This window comes from Sinocyclocheilus rhinocerous, unplaced genomic scaffold, assembly GCF_001515625.1.
Source record: "Sinocyclocheilus rhinocerous isolate Xijiao unplaced genomic scaffold, SAMN03320098_v1.1 scaffold1655, whole genome shotgun sequence".
NCBI classification, from domain to species: Eukaryota; Metazoa; Chordata; class Actinopteri; order Cypriniformes; family Cyprinidae; genus Sinocyclocheilus; species Sinocyclocheilus rhinocerous.
Window position 1 is genome coordinate 841952 of NW_015655597.1, and position 16542 is coordinate 858493.

Here is a 16542-nt window from a genome sequence, read left to right on the forward strand (position 1 = left end):
GATTCCTCCATGAGACTGAGCACTAACTCGCCCTCTCATTTTTCCCACAGAAAGCAGCGTGTGACCGACCAGCCCCACAGGAGCACTGCACGGACCCTCTGCACTGGGAAGACAGAAGAGAGCACTCACGGCACCAGAGCACCTACCTGGACCTTTCTCACTAACACCCATCACCCCAATAAATCCACCCTCCGGGGTATTGATTGAGATTACTTGTCGTGTGATTCTTCACCCCGTTACAGTATGATAATATAATTAATATAATGCTATATAAAAATTTATTATTTAAAATCACATCAAATGTATAAAATAAATTATTAATTAATAAATTGTTAATTATTGTAATTATACAATTATGATATTTATTCAAATATTAATTTATTATAAATAAATAAAAAAATATAGTGCATATATATTTTTGTAAAAAAAAAAAGTTTATTTATTAGTTTATTAAGGCCTCCTCCAAAACAAAACAAAAAAGAAAAAAAGAAAAACGTACTCCTGGTGAGCGTTCACAGTTATCTCTTCATGAGTCATGAGGTCAACTCACCAGAGAAGGCTCCATTCAGTGGGGCAAGAATAGTATACTCAGTCTCAGGCTGCATGGCGGCAGACAGGCCAAGCTCAGACACCATGTCACTGAAGATGCTCTGAGATTTGCCTATAAGCTCCATCACCTGCTTGGCTGCAAGACAAGATACACACTGATCACAACTGTAGATTTAGATGTTATATCAGTGACAATACATTTATATTTGAATATATGCAAATGTATGACATAAGGATGTAATTTTTAAAGTGAGCTGTCCCTTTAAGATAAAATAAAGTCAGACTGAACCCAGTGGGTAGCTACAGAGTCTCACCTGAGTCAGGCATGAGCACCTGGTCGATCAGATGAATGACCCCATTGCTGGTGACAATGTCCTTCTTCAGCACCATCTTGATACCATTGACTGTGAGACTCTCACCATCACATCCGATCTCAGTATTACTGCCCTCAATAGTCCCATAGACGGAGCCTGCCATAATGGCCTCAGAGCACTGCACTGAGTTCAGGAGGTGGTACTTCAAAAGGGCTTGTAAAATAAATAGAACAAGAGAGATGGAGAAAGGTTAAATGACAGATTGAAAGATAAACAGTGTGGTGACCTAAACTGTTGGGATGCCTTTATCGTCACAGTCCAGTAAGCATCAAGATAATGACCACTAGAGACAATTAAAAACACAGAAGCTCATGTTGTCCAATGGGACACCCGCCCAGTTCTTCCCGTGCGCAGGCAATGTGGTGGAGAGCTGAGACTCTTACGTCAACTGTGATATCACTTTCCCAGCAGCTGAGCTTATTTTGCCAATTTCCTGCATCTGTTTAAGCTGTACATGTATGTGCAGACTGACAACTTTAAGTGCTTCGCCGAACCAAAATCCAAATCAAAACCACCTTCCTAAAGGGATAGCTCACCCAAAAATGAAAATTCTGTCATCATTTACTCACCTTCATGTCGTTCCAAACCTGTTGAGTTGCTTTCTTATTTTGAACACAAAAGAAGATATTTTGAAGATTGCTGGTAATCAAACAGTTGGTGGTTGCCATTGGACAGGTCCTATTCATCTACACTTCTACACTTTACCACATGGGCTACTGGGTAACAGTCAGCTGTGGAGCACACATTAATGCACAATGGTGCATTGAGAGTGAATGTTGGCTGCAAAAGGGACAAATAGGACACTTTAGGGCAGTGGTTCTCAGTCAGGGAGCTGAGAACCAATAGATGGCCGCAGCACACTTCCAAGGTAGCGCAAGATGACTTAAAATATTTTTTGTAAAATACAAAGCAAACTTTAAAATAAGCTAAAACGGTTAAAAATGTAGTTCCTCAAAAAAAAAAGAAAAGAAAAAAATACATGCGTTTAATGATACAAAATGTGAACGTACCAGTTTCCAAAATATTCCTATGAACGATTTATAAAACGTCTGTATAAACAAAAATGTTCATAAATGCATCTCTATTTTTAAATCTCCACTTCATCTTAAATTCAAGTGTATGTATTGTTATTATGATTATTGTTTTATGTGAGTAATGAATATAAATGAATTCATTTCAGTGATGTAATAATTAAAGAGCAGTTAAAATGTTGCTCATTTGTGCATATAATGAGGCCCCGGGTTCCCACATTCTTAGAAAACCTGGATATATGAGGGAATTTTCAAAGCATGATTTCTACATGAAAAAGTCAGGGAAATTAATAAAATCTTAAGAAGCCATTTCTAGAAGGATTAATGAATATATAATTTTCACAAACTGTGAGGAACATTTCCTGAAACTGTTCTTGAAACTTTAAGCTTCATTACATTACAGTAGAAGTACCAGAAATACCCGGGCCTACACGGGGGGCCTTTGATTATTGTCTTGGACAGTCAATCCTTGGAGTCAAAAAAGTTGAGAACCACTGCTCTAGGGTCCTGTGGACATCATGTACACATGCGAGCAAAGTCCACGAGACCGCAGGTCCACATCAAGTGACTCATTTGGACAGGGCCAAAGATCCTGTAAGAGCCAGAAGTGATGTAATGCTGACATCTGTGTGGTCTTTGAGGCATGCTGAAAAACTAATTTAAGTAGAAAAAATACACAAGAAAATCAGTTTTTGTCGGTGTGCTATAGAGCTTTAAATCAGAATACTAATGCCTGATCTGCTCTAATGATTTGCGTTTTTTCACACGTCATTTACATCAGTCGGGTCTTGAGATAATTGGCCTCAGAAGAACTGAATGTTTACTTCAAAGCTAGTCTTTGCTTTTGAATATTGGTCTCCTCCACATTTAAATGCCTTTGCTATAATGATAATATCAGTCATCTAAAAGATCACACAGATACGATTTGTAATGAGACCATCTTCTCTTTTCATGGGGAAAACTGATTTTGTCTGTTACAACACTTACGATCTTTTTCACCAGAATCAGATGAAGTATTATTCAGCATCTAAGCATTTCCCATCAGGAACCGTTAGAGGTCTTGACCAAACTTGGTTTTGGATCTCCGTGTGGCTGCGGCCAGATCTGCTGTTTGCCCGCTGTCTGAGAATGTGCCACTTCTTGGATTGGACTGCATTTGTGGAGTTTATTTAAAAACATGAGGCTGCTAGTCTTTCAAATCTTTGAAGGTGATTATTTCATCCTGTGCATGCTTTGTGCACGCATACACTGCCGTTCAAAAGTTTGTGACCAGTTTACTTAATGTTTTTGAATGAATTCTTTTATGCTAACCACACCAATTGCAACATAAAATAACTGCTTTCTATTTGAATATATTTTAAAATGTAATTTATTCCTGTGATGGCAAAGCTGAATTTTTAGCATCATTAATCCAGTCTTCAGTGTCACATGATCCTTTAAAAATCATTCTAATATGCTGATTATTATTGTTGAAATGGTTGTGCTGCTAAATACACAACCATTTACATTTCTTTTTTTCAGGATTCTTTTTTTAATATATAGTTCAAAAGCACCGAATTTATCCGAAATATAAATCTTTGGAAACATTATAAAAACCTTTACTGTCACTTTTGATAAATGTAATGCACACTTGCTGAATAAAACTATTTTCTCTGCAAAAAAAAAAAAAAAACCTTACAGACCCCAAACTTTTGCACTGAAGTTTACTTAGTGATGAAACCACAGTAACAGTATTGTTACTATCTTTGTAGTGCATAAAGACTCCTTCAACCTCAACACGAATCCTTTCCTTTATACTGTCTAAATGATGTTCTGTGGTTGTGATCTATGTTTACCTTGAAGTACAGTTGTGTCACTCATAAGTCTTTCCAGCACATCACTGTCTAGTTTTTCAAAGGCCTTGTTGGTTGGAGCAAAAAGTGTGTAGTGTCCGGGCTCTCCCAGTTGACCCTGGAGACCCGATCTCAAAGCAACTGTCTATAAAAGACATCAAAAACAAAATGTTTTCCAAGATAATTCTCTGAATTCATATGTCCCTGCTGAGGGATGTTTTTTCATCTGTGATGGATAGATGGCTATTCAGAAAGCTTCCAAAGAGTTTTGGTCATATTCATTTCCAAAACCACAGGTATAATCAGACGTACGTTCAGTGAAGCCAGGTCATCGTTGGTTTCGATCACGTCCTTGATCGTTTGACTTATGACACTGATGATCCGATCAATGACATGCACAACTCCATTAGTGGCCACCTGGTTGGCGTGAATGATCCTGGCACAGTTCACAGTGACAACCTGCAAAATTGTTGAAAAAGAGTTTAGTGACTTTAAAACTGTAGTTGAGGATAGTTCATCCAAAAATTCATAAATAAAGAGTTTTTTATGGTATCCAAGTAATGTTGTTTTGGACTCTATTGGTCTATATATCTTTTTATATATATCTAAATATCTTTTGTGCTCCACAGATGAAGGAGAGTCTTACAGGTTTGGAAAGACATGAGGGTGAGTAAGTAATGGCACAATCTTATAGGTGCAAACAGTATTGAAATTGTCAACTAAAACTAAAATTAAAAAATTTAATAAAAAATTTATAAAAATGTTAATATAAAAAATAGTTTTTGTTAATGTAATAAATCTGAAATAAAATACAAAAATTTTAAAATCTTGTAAAACAAAAACAAAATAAGTTTAAGCCAAACTAATATAATTACTGCAACAAAAACGGAAATAAAAATAAATTAGCTCAACTACATAGAAATAAAAAAATAATAAAAATGACAAAAGCACAAAACAAAATGACTAAAACATGAATTCAATTAAAATTTTAAATATATCTTAAAACAAGCTCATTCCAAACATTTATAAATACTTTAACAACATAAATAATACTTAAATAACACTGTTTCATACACACAATAAATTTGAAGAAAAGAGAAACATACTCCATTTGAGTAATGATTGATATAGAGGCCTTGTTTGTTATACATGGACTCTAGGGTCATATCATTCTTCAGGTCCTTGGTGAGAAGACGTTTGTTGACCATGTGATAGTGGAGTGCATTGTAAAGCTCAGTGTTTCCACTGCTGACCAAGGCAGCTTTTGATGCCTGGAAATAGAGAATCAACGCTAAAATGTCAGAGCTTTGCACTGGGGAAAGAAGACGGCATGACGGCATATTCCTCAATTTTTTTCTTTTTAATAAGTTCCATTCAGTGCTTCACTTAATAATAACATGCACATTTGATCACCGATTTAAACATAGCATGCAAATACTGCAGCTCGAATGAATTATAACGTGGCAGGGAATTTGACTCACAGGCTCTAACTCTTCCCAGGCATCTTCATTGGGTGCAAACATTGTATAAGATCCCGCTCCATCGAGTTCTTCCCTCAGTTTGGATTGATCGGAGTATCGTTGGGTGATCTTGGCTTGAACCAGATCCAGGGTGCCGTACACAGTGTCAATAGGAGCCACTGGGTGATGGAGCAAAATTTAAAAGAAATAACCAAAAGAGTCTCATGCACAGTTTAGATTCAGTATAGAGTTACAAAACAGCACATATTCCAAACTCAGGCTCCTTTCACATGATGCGAAGCTCGAGTTCTTGTTCAAGACTAGCTGTGGCTCATTAAACTCATGTATAAGTACAGACAGCTGGGTCTGGATTTTGTTTAGAGAACAAAAGCTAATGTTCTCCTCCACTGAACTCGTAGCCAATGAGTAACCTGACATTTAATCTAAGCATGACCTTAAACTGAAGTCAAATGTGTGATAATTGTTGATGATTAACAATATAGCAGTAAAAATAATCATATGTATTAACCTTGGGCATGCGCACTACAGACATCATGACACCGCAAATCATGCTGCTTGGCAAAAATACTGTAAAATTACCATAATTACCATTCAGAACACTCTAGCAAGCATATAGCAATGTTCTAACAACCACTCAGACTAGCAACCTCATAAGAAAATATAAAATACTATGTAATATTTCTATTGATGGAATGAATGAATACTGACCTGCGGGGCACCCATGCTTCCCATCTAACTTCATATAACCCGGACAGCATTCATATAAGACCACCCTGCATAGAAAGAGTCAAAATATTAAAACAGTATCATTAACTTAATATTCAAATGATGTCGCTGAAATGATAGCTGTCTTTGGTAGCTATAGAATTTAAAATATTTTATTCCTACCAAATTTGTTCCATTGATATAAAATGGAAGGAACTGACATTTTGTTCATATTAAGTCCTGAAAACTCACGTGATTAATTATTTAAGCATGTCTTGTTCATTTTTAAATATTCAGATGCGTCTTTTTCACATGAAACATATTTGTTCAACCATCTGGACTTTTGTTATTAATTTAGTGGTTTTTCCCCAACATTTTTGCAGTTTTTAAAAACTGAATTGTCTCAAACTGCTGGAATCAATATATACATATATTGTGTAACAAACATACATAGATAATATATAATCTACCATCATTATATTAAGACTTAGAAAACACAAATTTTTTATTTTTAATTAAATGAAAAAAGACACCAAAAGACCCTCTCTGTACACATTCAATGACCAAAAATGTATCAATTTATTAGAATAAGACAACAGGCTATTCCTGTATCATTTCTCCTTGGAATGTTGACAGTGAAACTAAACCTCAGGTTCCACAGTATTATCTCATTAGCCAATCCTCATAAATTTAACAATATAAGAGGGTAACAACTCAAATCTGAGCCAGCCCTGACAGAGAAAGCATACTGTCTGAAACATGTGAGGTCACTTGCCTCTGGGTGGTTTTGACAGTATGATTGGTGTTTATTTTTAACAGTAATGGTATCATATATCTGGCATGCAGTGGGGAAAAATTTGAAGTGTTCCAGCGGTTTATTGAACACATCATGAGCGTACAGGTTGATAGGTGCTCTCAGAAGAAAATGTTTATTGCTCAAAAGGTGGCTCAGGTGGTCTCAGTTACATTTCATGCAAGTATCAACTTTGTTTTAGATGTTTTTCATTATATTCCTTAGGGAATGTAAAATCTGATACAAATGAGAAAGTAGCAGACAAATTTACAAAAAGCCTATTTTCAAGTACAAATTCCTGAGTTTAAACTGAAATCTCTTAACTTTTGATGCCAGACTTGTAGTTTGGCAAATCTAAGTCCAGTAGAGGTCTCTCCTGAAACTTGAGAGGAGACACATTTGGAGCCTTTTCCTCATGGAAAGAAAAAAGAACTCAATTAGTTAAAAAAAAAAATTCTCAACATTTCTCAATTTGCTCTTCATTTAATCTCAATGATGTCTAGAAGAAACAACTGAGATATCAAAGTGAACTGCCATGTAAAAAACAACAACAACATAATTCTTCCAAAAATATAGTATGTGGGAATAGGCTAGTAAAGAAAACAAAATCTACATTCCATGCTAAATATCTTAATTTGTATAAACGATTTTTATTTTATTTACATTTAAATCTAGTTTAAAATCTTTTTAGATGTTTATTAAGAGTAAACACACTAATTTGAATGTTGGCCACTGGCCTAAAAGCTGTTCTAATACATTAAAAGCGAGCAAAGAGGCTTTCTAACAGCTGTCTGCAGATGGCGTGCATGTAACTCTCCCATGACTAATGTCGTTCCTCATTGGCTTTAGGGAGAGATCTGTGGTTTTGAGAATTATCATGCCATGTAGGCCTGCTGTTTGTCAGACAGCAGTATGGTTGGAAGCAAGCACCTGACACTGCACAGATCAAAATTCGCTCTATTGCTCTTTTTTATCATCATGATAGCGTCTGGAGGCACACACATTGCAGCTGTGGAGGAGTTCATCCCCTGACCCTGAACAATGTTCCCAGTGTCAGCTAAGGAAGGAAAAAGAAAGCCAGCAGGACCGCTGAGAGAGGCCTGACTCAAACTTCCCCCAATGTGGCCAGAGGAGAGACAGCAAGCTGGGCAGCTCTGGACCTATTGCTGCCCAGAGTTTAGTCAGGGGGAATTGGGGGAGACGCCAGGCAGGGGTGTTTCGTGTTTTTATTATTGACCTCCCAGTAGACACATTCAAAATTGATTTCATGTTTCCTACAGTGACCAGAGAGGCAGCAGCCATATATGCTGGAAGAAATACAGAAAAAGGATGAGAATTGAGCTATATCATATATCTCACAGGGGATTGATTAAAGTTCACAGGAGGCTCATTGTAATTCTTTATAATTCTCTATAAGTCTCTCGTGAAAAGGTTAAACTGAAGGCAACAGTTATAAAATAATTTAAATCTTTAAAAAAGGAGCTGAGAATATTTTATTTGGTTTCTCTCTTCCAAAATCAATGTATGTCTGAAGACTACAGCTATGAAGAAGAATCAGTCCTTTAGGTTCCTGGACATCTTGCTGCACGATTAAACACACACACACACACACACACACAACCAAATGAACTGAGACCACACCCATACAAATTGTCTCACATATACTGTGGCCCCAAAAATTACAGTTAATTATAGAATAGTACAACTGGACAATCACATTTAAAATACATGAGTGTACTGCATTAGATAAAACATAAAACTAAAGTATTATAAAGTAAATAATAAACAATATTATAAATATTATTAAAAATATGATTTATGTGATTTATGAGGACACAAATTTGTATAATGACATGGGTATGACATTTTAAGGACATTTTGAGTGTCCCCATATTTCAAAAGGCTTATAAATCATTCAGAATGAGTTTTTTTTTTATCTAAAAATGCAGAATGTTTCCTGTAAGGGGTAGGTTTAGGTGTAGGGTTGGTGTAGGGCAATAGAAAATATGGTTTGTACAGTATAAAAACCGTTACGCCTATGGAAAGTCCCCACAATTCACAAAAACAAACCTGTGTGTGTGTGTGTGTGTGTGTGTGAGAGAGAGAGAGAGAGAGAGAAAAACCTCACAAAATTGCCAAAACCTCCATTTGGGGATGTCCTCATTTGTAAAACTGGTATACAAATAAGGTAAACAAAGTTTTTTGAAATTGTAAAAATGCAGAAGGTTTTCTGTGAGGGGTAGGGTTAGGGGTAGAGGTGGGTTTAGGTTCAAAAGTGTATAACTATCTGTACATAAAAACAATAGAAGTCTATGTAATGTCCCCATTTAGATAGCTAAGAAAACGTGTGTGTGTGAGTGTGTGTGTACCTGGTATTCCCTACATTATGGGGAAGTATAGTAATACCAGTAAATTTGGATCTTGTGGGGACATTTTTGGTCCCATGAGGAAAACAGCTTATAAATCATACAAAATGTGTATTTTTATTATTACTATTATTATTTTTTAATCTAAAGCGCAGAACGTTTTGTGTGAGGGCTAGGGTTAGGAGAAGAGGATAGAAAATAAAATTTGTACAGTATAAAAACCATTACGTCTATGGAATGTCCCCATAAAACATGGAAACCGAACATATGGAGATGCCTAAGATAAAAAAAAGAGAATGACAGAAAAAACCTGCACAACCAAACACAGACATTTCCTGAGGCCAAAGGTTTTTCTCTTTTCTTTCACACACAACAGATCTCTGCCAGTGGAAAGGATGAGTTGAACCTTAAAAGTTTTGCCTGCCAATTATTAGTCACCAATCCCTGAGGCCTCCATCACAGTCTCACAGAGCCCAAAAACACGCTTACATCATCCTCTCAGTGAACATGCAGTAAATTAGTGTGGCATTTGAGGAGAAAACAGATGTCAGATGTCAAGTCATAGTCAGCGCACATGAGCTGTGGTTAATCTGCCATAAACAAGTACAGTAAGATGCACTCGGCTGACAACTGTTGTTTCTTCCTGCTGCAAGCTGGGAGAAGAGCTCCAAAGTGTAATACGTTTGTGTATCATAAATCATATTGCTCTAGGGAGTATTTATGTTGTGGACCAGCTTTTTTTGGCAAAAATGTAACTGTCTTGAACCATTACTAATACAAAACAAAGAAAACAAAACAGATCTGTATGAAGAGTACAAAACAGCTTCAAATGCTTCTGCTTCATTCACTTTCCCTGAACACACCCTACAGCACCGAACAAGCCTAACCAATGTAATCCATCACCAACATGACCCTCCTTCACCTTCAGAACCATAGGCACTGTCTCACGGTGACATGTGACCTTTAATGAGACCATGGGCAGAAACCTGGCTAAAGCAGAGAGGGTCAGAGTAAAAGTCAATGGATGACTTACGCCTTTTTGCCACAGATGGATTTGTTGTACCAGTTCCTGCATGTGCTGAAGTACTTTTTCTTGGTCCCCATGACCCGCTGCAAAGCGCACACATTGGGCCTGGAAAAGAGAGCAGAGGGAGCATATACATTACAAAAAACCCTCTAGGGATGCTTAATAACTGCATACATGACAGACTTACAGGCGACAGGGTGTTCAATTAGGCAGGTGATTATGTAGAAGTCCTGACAAATTGCTTTAAATAGCTGACTGAACAAAGTGATAATTGCTATTTAGTCCATTTATGTTTAGAAATAAATGTATGGTTAATAAATCAAATAGATTAAAATATTCAGCATTGTTTAATTATGTTGATGACAGATTTCTGAAATTGTAAAATAGATAGATGCAGATATATACATATATATATATATATATATACTGTATATTTAAATGTAATTTTTCAGTTTCAATTACATGCACATAGTTTTTTTAAACTGCAACAACATACTTGTATTTATAAATATATTATTTAAATGAACATAGATTCATACTGTATATAAGATAAACTTAATATATAATACAGTGGGAGTTTGAGACTCCTAGTGAAAATGCTACTTTTGTATTTTCTCTTTTTTTAATTTTAATACAACTTAATCTCATTTTGCAAGCTGATAAATAAATTTTTTCATTAAAAATATTACATATCTGCAGAATCTAAATGAAAGACAAAAAAAGCATCAGGATTTACACAAGTTCAAATAGTACATTTCACAAATTTTCATACTTGATTAGTAACCAAGAAATGGTGCAAAATCATTTCATGTATTTTATGCATTTATGAATTTTGTGTTAATGTTAAAGGTTTAAATAGCATTTTGAATCCCAGATTTTCAATAAGTAATTCTACATTTGATATCATCAACAATGTTAACAAAACTGACCACCTTGTTCCCAGCCAGCAAAGGTGAACCCTTAAAACAGTCAACCCTTACCCTTCATTCTTAGCCCTGATGCGACTGTGCATGACTATCTTGTCATACGCTGAAGACTCCACCTGGTCCAGGGAGGACAGCACCAGGATGGTAAAGGTGGCTGTAAACAGGAGTATCATACTGGAGTATCCCCTGCAGATCAAACCCACTGAAAAAACAGAAGGAATGGGAGCGAGCAACAGGGAACCGGCCTTTATAGCAGCCCTCCCCTTCTCTTTCTGTCTCAAACACACACAATGACACACTGACGGAGATTAATACAGAGAGAGAATCAACCTGCTTCCTATGGATCCGCCCCCTCCATGAGAACCCTGCACGCCTAAGAAGGACCTTCTACAATTATGGAGACAGAAAGAAGAGAGTCGGAGGGTCTTACAATGGTATGACCATCTGAAAAGGTTTAGGTGCATTACATATAAAATATCCACATTATATGCAAAATGTTTTAGATTCATTTATGCACATTTTTATCACTACAGCTCAGTATAAATCTTTATAATTGACAGAACAAAGCTTTATTATTAAATTACACCAACATTTTCTCAGGTGCTCTGTTGGTTTGTCCTCGGAAAAAGGTTGTTCATTATCTGCAGAGTGATACTGGGAAATCAGATGAAAGGATGAAGTCTAATTGTACTGTAACTGTTCGATCTCCTGCCAGTTTCTTTATCACCGGGCTGCTGTCCGTATCTGGATTCTGGCGGTTTTAAGCTGGAGCTCGTGGTTCAGGCCTCAGGCAGGCCTTTGGACAAGTCAAAGGAACATTTTAAAAGCTCCCAAGAATCTCATCTGCATTTATCTCATGCTGTCTGGCATGGAAAGGTGAGTGGGGGAAAAAGTGAACTGAGGATGGGAATAATAGTGGGAAGGGATCTGAATTAGTGTCAGAAAACACAGGTTTACAAACTGTGATCATTAATTTATGTCTGTTTTAACCCTGTGTGAGCATCTACCCCTAGTGGTGGAGTCCTAGCAGTACACAAATGACAAAAATTAATTGCATTTTGCTGCAGATCAGCGTACTTTAATGGTAAAGAGAGTAAAGGGTTTTATCATTAAGTCCCTTAAAGCAGCACTATGTAACTTTTTCTGTGTTCAAAATTTGCAAAATGTATATAATGAGCGAGTACATCATGAATTCCTCTTCCAAACCGCGTTTTTGTCTTATTCCGAATCACTACGGTACACTTATAATAAGTACTTATATTTGGGCTATTGTAGCCTGGTCCGGTCGTCACCGCTGCGGAGTAACACATAACTGCGTGAATCGCCATAGACATAAACTTAGAGAAGTAGCCAAAATTTACATAGTGCTGCTTTAAAGTTTTCGTCAAGTTTACTTCACTTCGGAACATGGGCTGGAATTGGGAACCTGATGTAGCCTATTGTAGTAATGTTGTCTCTGGTCTGTGAGTGTAAATGCGTTCAGGGGGCGTGGCTTTGGACGGCGATTGCAGGAAGGGTGGGAAGTTCGCTTTCAGTGCTATCAGGCTAAAGTTAGCATTTTCCAAGATCTCCTATTGTATCTTTAAAGTAGTCTAAATAATATATATATATATATATATATCTTCTGTGTAAGGCTCAGGACCAAATGCAATGATAGGATGTCCTACCTGCCTGTCAACGTATGTATTTGCATACCTCTGCGCAGCCAATAGCGAGTTTGGGGCGTGGCTACTGTAGCAGGCCAGGCTGAGCCAGAGGGTGTTTAGCCAATGTGGAAAAAGAAATTCAGTTTCTGCTAAAGAAGTTCAAGCTAAATTTGAAGACTTGCCAAAATACAGTGAGAGAGAGACAAGAGGCTAAAACAAGGGTGAACACTGACAGTATTTTTACAAGATGGAGGAATTTGATGCAATGTTGGGTTTCAAATAGTGATGGGAAACCGAGGCTTTCTGAACCGTTTGAGGCGTTCATCAAATTGTGCCGAAAAACTTTCATACATTTCGTAAATTCATTACTCGAAGCTTTTTAACACAGTGCGCATTAGCGACATCTGGTGGTCAGACTCGGTTTCTCCAGCCTATCTAACGAAACATCGCAGAACAGGATGGTTTGAAAAAGTTTTTAATCTGTGCCAACTCGTGTCATGCGTAGTCCGGTCAATGGATTCACATATTGATCAATAATATAGAATATACAAGTGTGTGATTATAATTAATAATTGACGTGAGTAGTAGCAAAAATATTTTGGGTGAGCTGAGACCCCAGCTAGAACATGATAAAATCATAGACTGTAAAAAAACAGGATAAAATGCAATAGAGGTGTGACGTGCATTCAGTTTCTGTCTGGTGTTGAGGTTATTCTAAACTATTCTACTGAATCCCAAATAAGTGTGCACACACACACACACACACAACCAAGTCAATGTAAGTCAAACACAAGAGTCATGCGAAGCACTGATTTTTTTCAAACCAGCTGTCCCGTCCTTCCGATACTGCATGACGTTCGAAGCTTCAAACGTCATCAATCACGTGGTATTGTCATTTCGATACAAGCATCGGCACAGTGTGTGATACAATAGTGCTTTGAAAACTGCGTCGGAGCATCGGAGCCTCGGTATCAATCGTCCCATCACTAGTTTCAAATGAACGACGAACTTGCGGAGTTTCTTCTCGACAGGTAAGCTAAACTTCAATCTAAAAGTGTTGCTAATTGGCTAGTGATGGGAGAAACGAACCTTTTCGAAGCTTCGAATCAATTGAACCAATTGCTTCGCAAAATGATTCACTGTTTCGAAGCGCTCGAAACACCACACGCTGGTGACGCCTGCTGCTCAAAACTGTGAAAATGCAACAAAAACTCAGGCCAAAACAGGAATAAAAACAGCTTTTACAAACCCATTGCAAATGGGTTTTATTTAAAGGGGTCATATGATGCGATTTAAATTTTTTCTTTCTCTTTGGAGTGTTACAAGCTCTTGGTGCATAAAGAAGATCTGTAAAATTGCAAAGACTAAAGTCTCAAATCCAAAGAGATATTCTTTATAAAAGTTAAGAGTCAACCACGCCCTCCTAAAACGGCTCGTTCTAACACGCCCCCACATATCTACCTCACTATGTGGGAAGATTTTTGCCACAGACGATTCAAATGCCAGTTTTGGGCAGTGTAAAGTAGCGCTTGTTGTTTATCATTTCTCCGATCACAAATGCAGACATGGTTTTATGTTTACGCGGCGCGATGCAAAGCAGCGCGTAAAAAGACAGTATAAGACAGTATAATATTATAATTATATTATGGATTATAATTATAACATTATAATCCGTAATTATGTCCCCACTGGATGCAACAAATGCCTCATTTGTAATGGGTTTTATTGGTTTTGTCTGGTCGGGACACGGCATCACAATATGGTAAGGGACATAACATTTCCGTCACACGCTTGAGGTATTCGGCCAATCACAACGCACTGGATAGCTGGCCAATCACAGCACACCTCGCTTTTCAGACCGATGAGCTTTGTAAAAATCGACGCGTTTCAAAAAGGCGGGGCATAGAGGAGAAACAATAATGTACAGTATGTGGAAAATAATGTGTTTTTTTAACCTTAAACCGCATAAACACATTTCATTACACCAAATACACCAAATAATGTTCTTTTTAGCAACATCATATGACCCCTTTAAAGTATAATACATACCATTAAATAAGAAGTGTCTGTATAATATGTGTTTTTTTATATTTCATATTAATTTGCAGGGATTGTCCAAACAGGACAATAATAGACTATTAACTACTTCCCATCCTTTTAATTACACAAATGTCTCGTTAAGAATGTCTACAAATTGATTGATCAAACTGATCAGATCGTATAAAAACAAAAAGTTTTTGGTTCAGTGGTTCACCGCTAGAGGGAGAGCTTATTGAACTGACATGATTCACGGGTTCACAGAGATCATCGCCCCCTGTCGGCAAACTACTGAAATTTCGAAACGTTTTGAAACAGTTATGACGTAACGAAGCCTCTTTTACTGAAATCACTTGACTTTGGCAGTTTGATACGCGCTCCGAACCACTTTTTCGAAACAAATCAAATTTTGACCATGGTATTCTGCTGTCTCACTTGGAGCACTGCATTGGTATTAGAGGTACTGTACTTGACTGGTTTCGGCACTTTTTTACAAACACTCATCAGTGTTTGTATTTCTCTGTGTTTTTAATTATATTTATCTGTTTTGTGAAAATGACCATCTGTTGCATGAATCATTATCTATCTGGTGTCTATAAGCAGCACATACTGTATATTTTTACAAATTGTTTGCATTAATTCACAAATAAAACAAATCTTTAAATAAGTCATAATAATTTATTAATTTGATCTTTTTACAGCCTGTTTTTTCATCTAAAAATATGTAAGAGCTGTGTTTGTGATGTTTGAGATGAGGGAGATGCGCGAAAGGGGGCATTTGCAAAGGTTGAAAACATGCTTTATTTTTGTAGTTCTGCTAGGCGACACTAGTAGCGCAGAAACTGCCTATTCTAGCTTTAATTCTGCAATGTAAGTATTGTATCAGAATTATAACTTGAATTAAAAGAACAGCTGTCATGAGCTAAATGTATGCAACATTACAAGAACAATAAGTTTAATTTTATAAATGAATTTGAAGCGTAATTTGAAATTTTTTGCATATGTCCCATTCATTTACATGGAGAGAGAGGAGTTTATGACCTATACTTCAGCCAGCCACCAGATAGCAATCAAAATACTTTACTTTTCAGGACTTGTGTGGCACACTTGATACGGACTTAATTGTCACCACTTGATGTAATCTGTAGAAAAATAATCACTTTGAAAACGAAAGAGTGAAAAATATCTTAGCTGTGAGTGTTCTTTGGTTATTTGCAAATGCTATTGATGTTATAGGTCATGTAGAAGGGACCTGGAATCAATTTAAAAGTTTTAGAAAGACACACAAAATGACTTTCCCAGAACTTGATTTATTATTCTTTAATGTAATATACATTTTGTCTTTCTTGAGATACATCTCACTAGGTTGCTTAAATTTTGCCCAAGTCCTGTGTGTACAGATATCCTATAATGGTTGTTTTCTAAGGCACTTTCTGCCTTTCATAACTGAAATGGAACATCGTATCTGATTTGAAACATAGGCAACAATGTGCACACAAATGCTCATCATACAAAGTGCTTGTAAGTCTCTACTCACAATTGATTTGAGTTTGTTAGCATGCTGCTAACACGGTGACATTGTCTGTAACAACTATAGAAATACATTTAAAAAATAGTTTAACTATTGACTCTTTATATACACTGCTATTCAAAAGTTTGGGATCAGTAACATTTTTAATGTTTTTTTAAGAAGTCTCTTATGCTCATCAAGGCTGCATTTGTTTGATCAAATAATATTTTGAAATGCTTTTACAATTTAAAACAATGTTTTTTTT

At 36.6% G+C, this 16542-nt stretch overlaps 1 protein-coding gene across 1 annotated transcript in view; it reads right to left on the reverse strand.

The window, feature by feature from the left end:
- LOC107718776 (periostin-like) overlaps window positions 1-11384 on the reverse strand; it is a 19612-nt gene extending 8228 nt beyond the window's left edge. The window contains exons 1-9 of the mRNA XM_016526003.1: window positions 11139-11384; window positions 10165-10263; window positions 5976-6040; window positions 5268-5425; window positions 4893-5057; window positions 4099-4245; window positions 3790-3931; window positions 864-1076; window positions 551-685 (exon numbers count right to left, since the gene is read on the reverse strand). Coding sequence (XP_016381489.1) covers window positions 551-685; window positions 864-1076; window positions 3790-3931; window positions 4099-4245; window positions 4893-5057; window positions 5268-5425; window positions 5976-6040; window positions 10165-10263; window positions 11139-11257 — 1243 coding nt within the window. The 5' untranslated portion in view covers window positions 11258-11384. The remainder of the gene's footprint in view (window positions 1-550; window positions 686-863; window positions 1077-3789; window positions 3932-4098; window positions 4246-4892; window positions 5058-5267; window positions 5426-5975; window positions 6041-10164; window positions 10264-11138) is intronic.
- Window positions 11385-16542: the final 5158 nt, after the last annotated feature.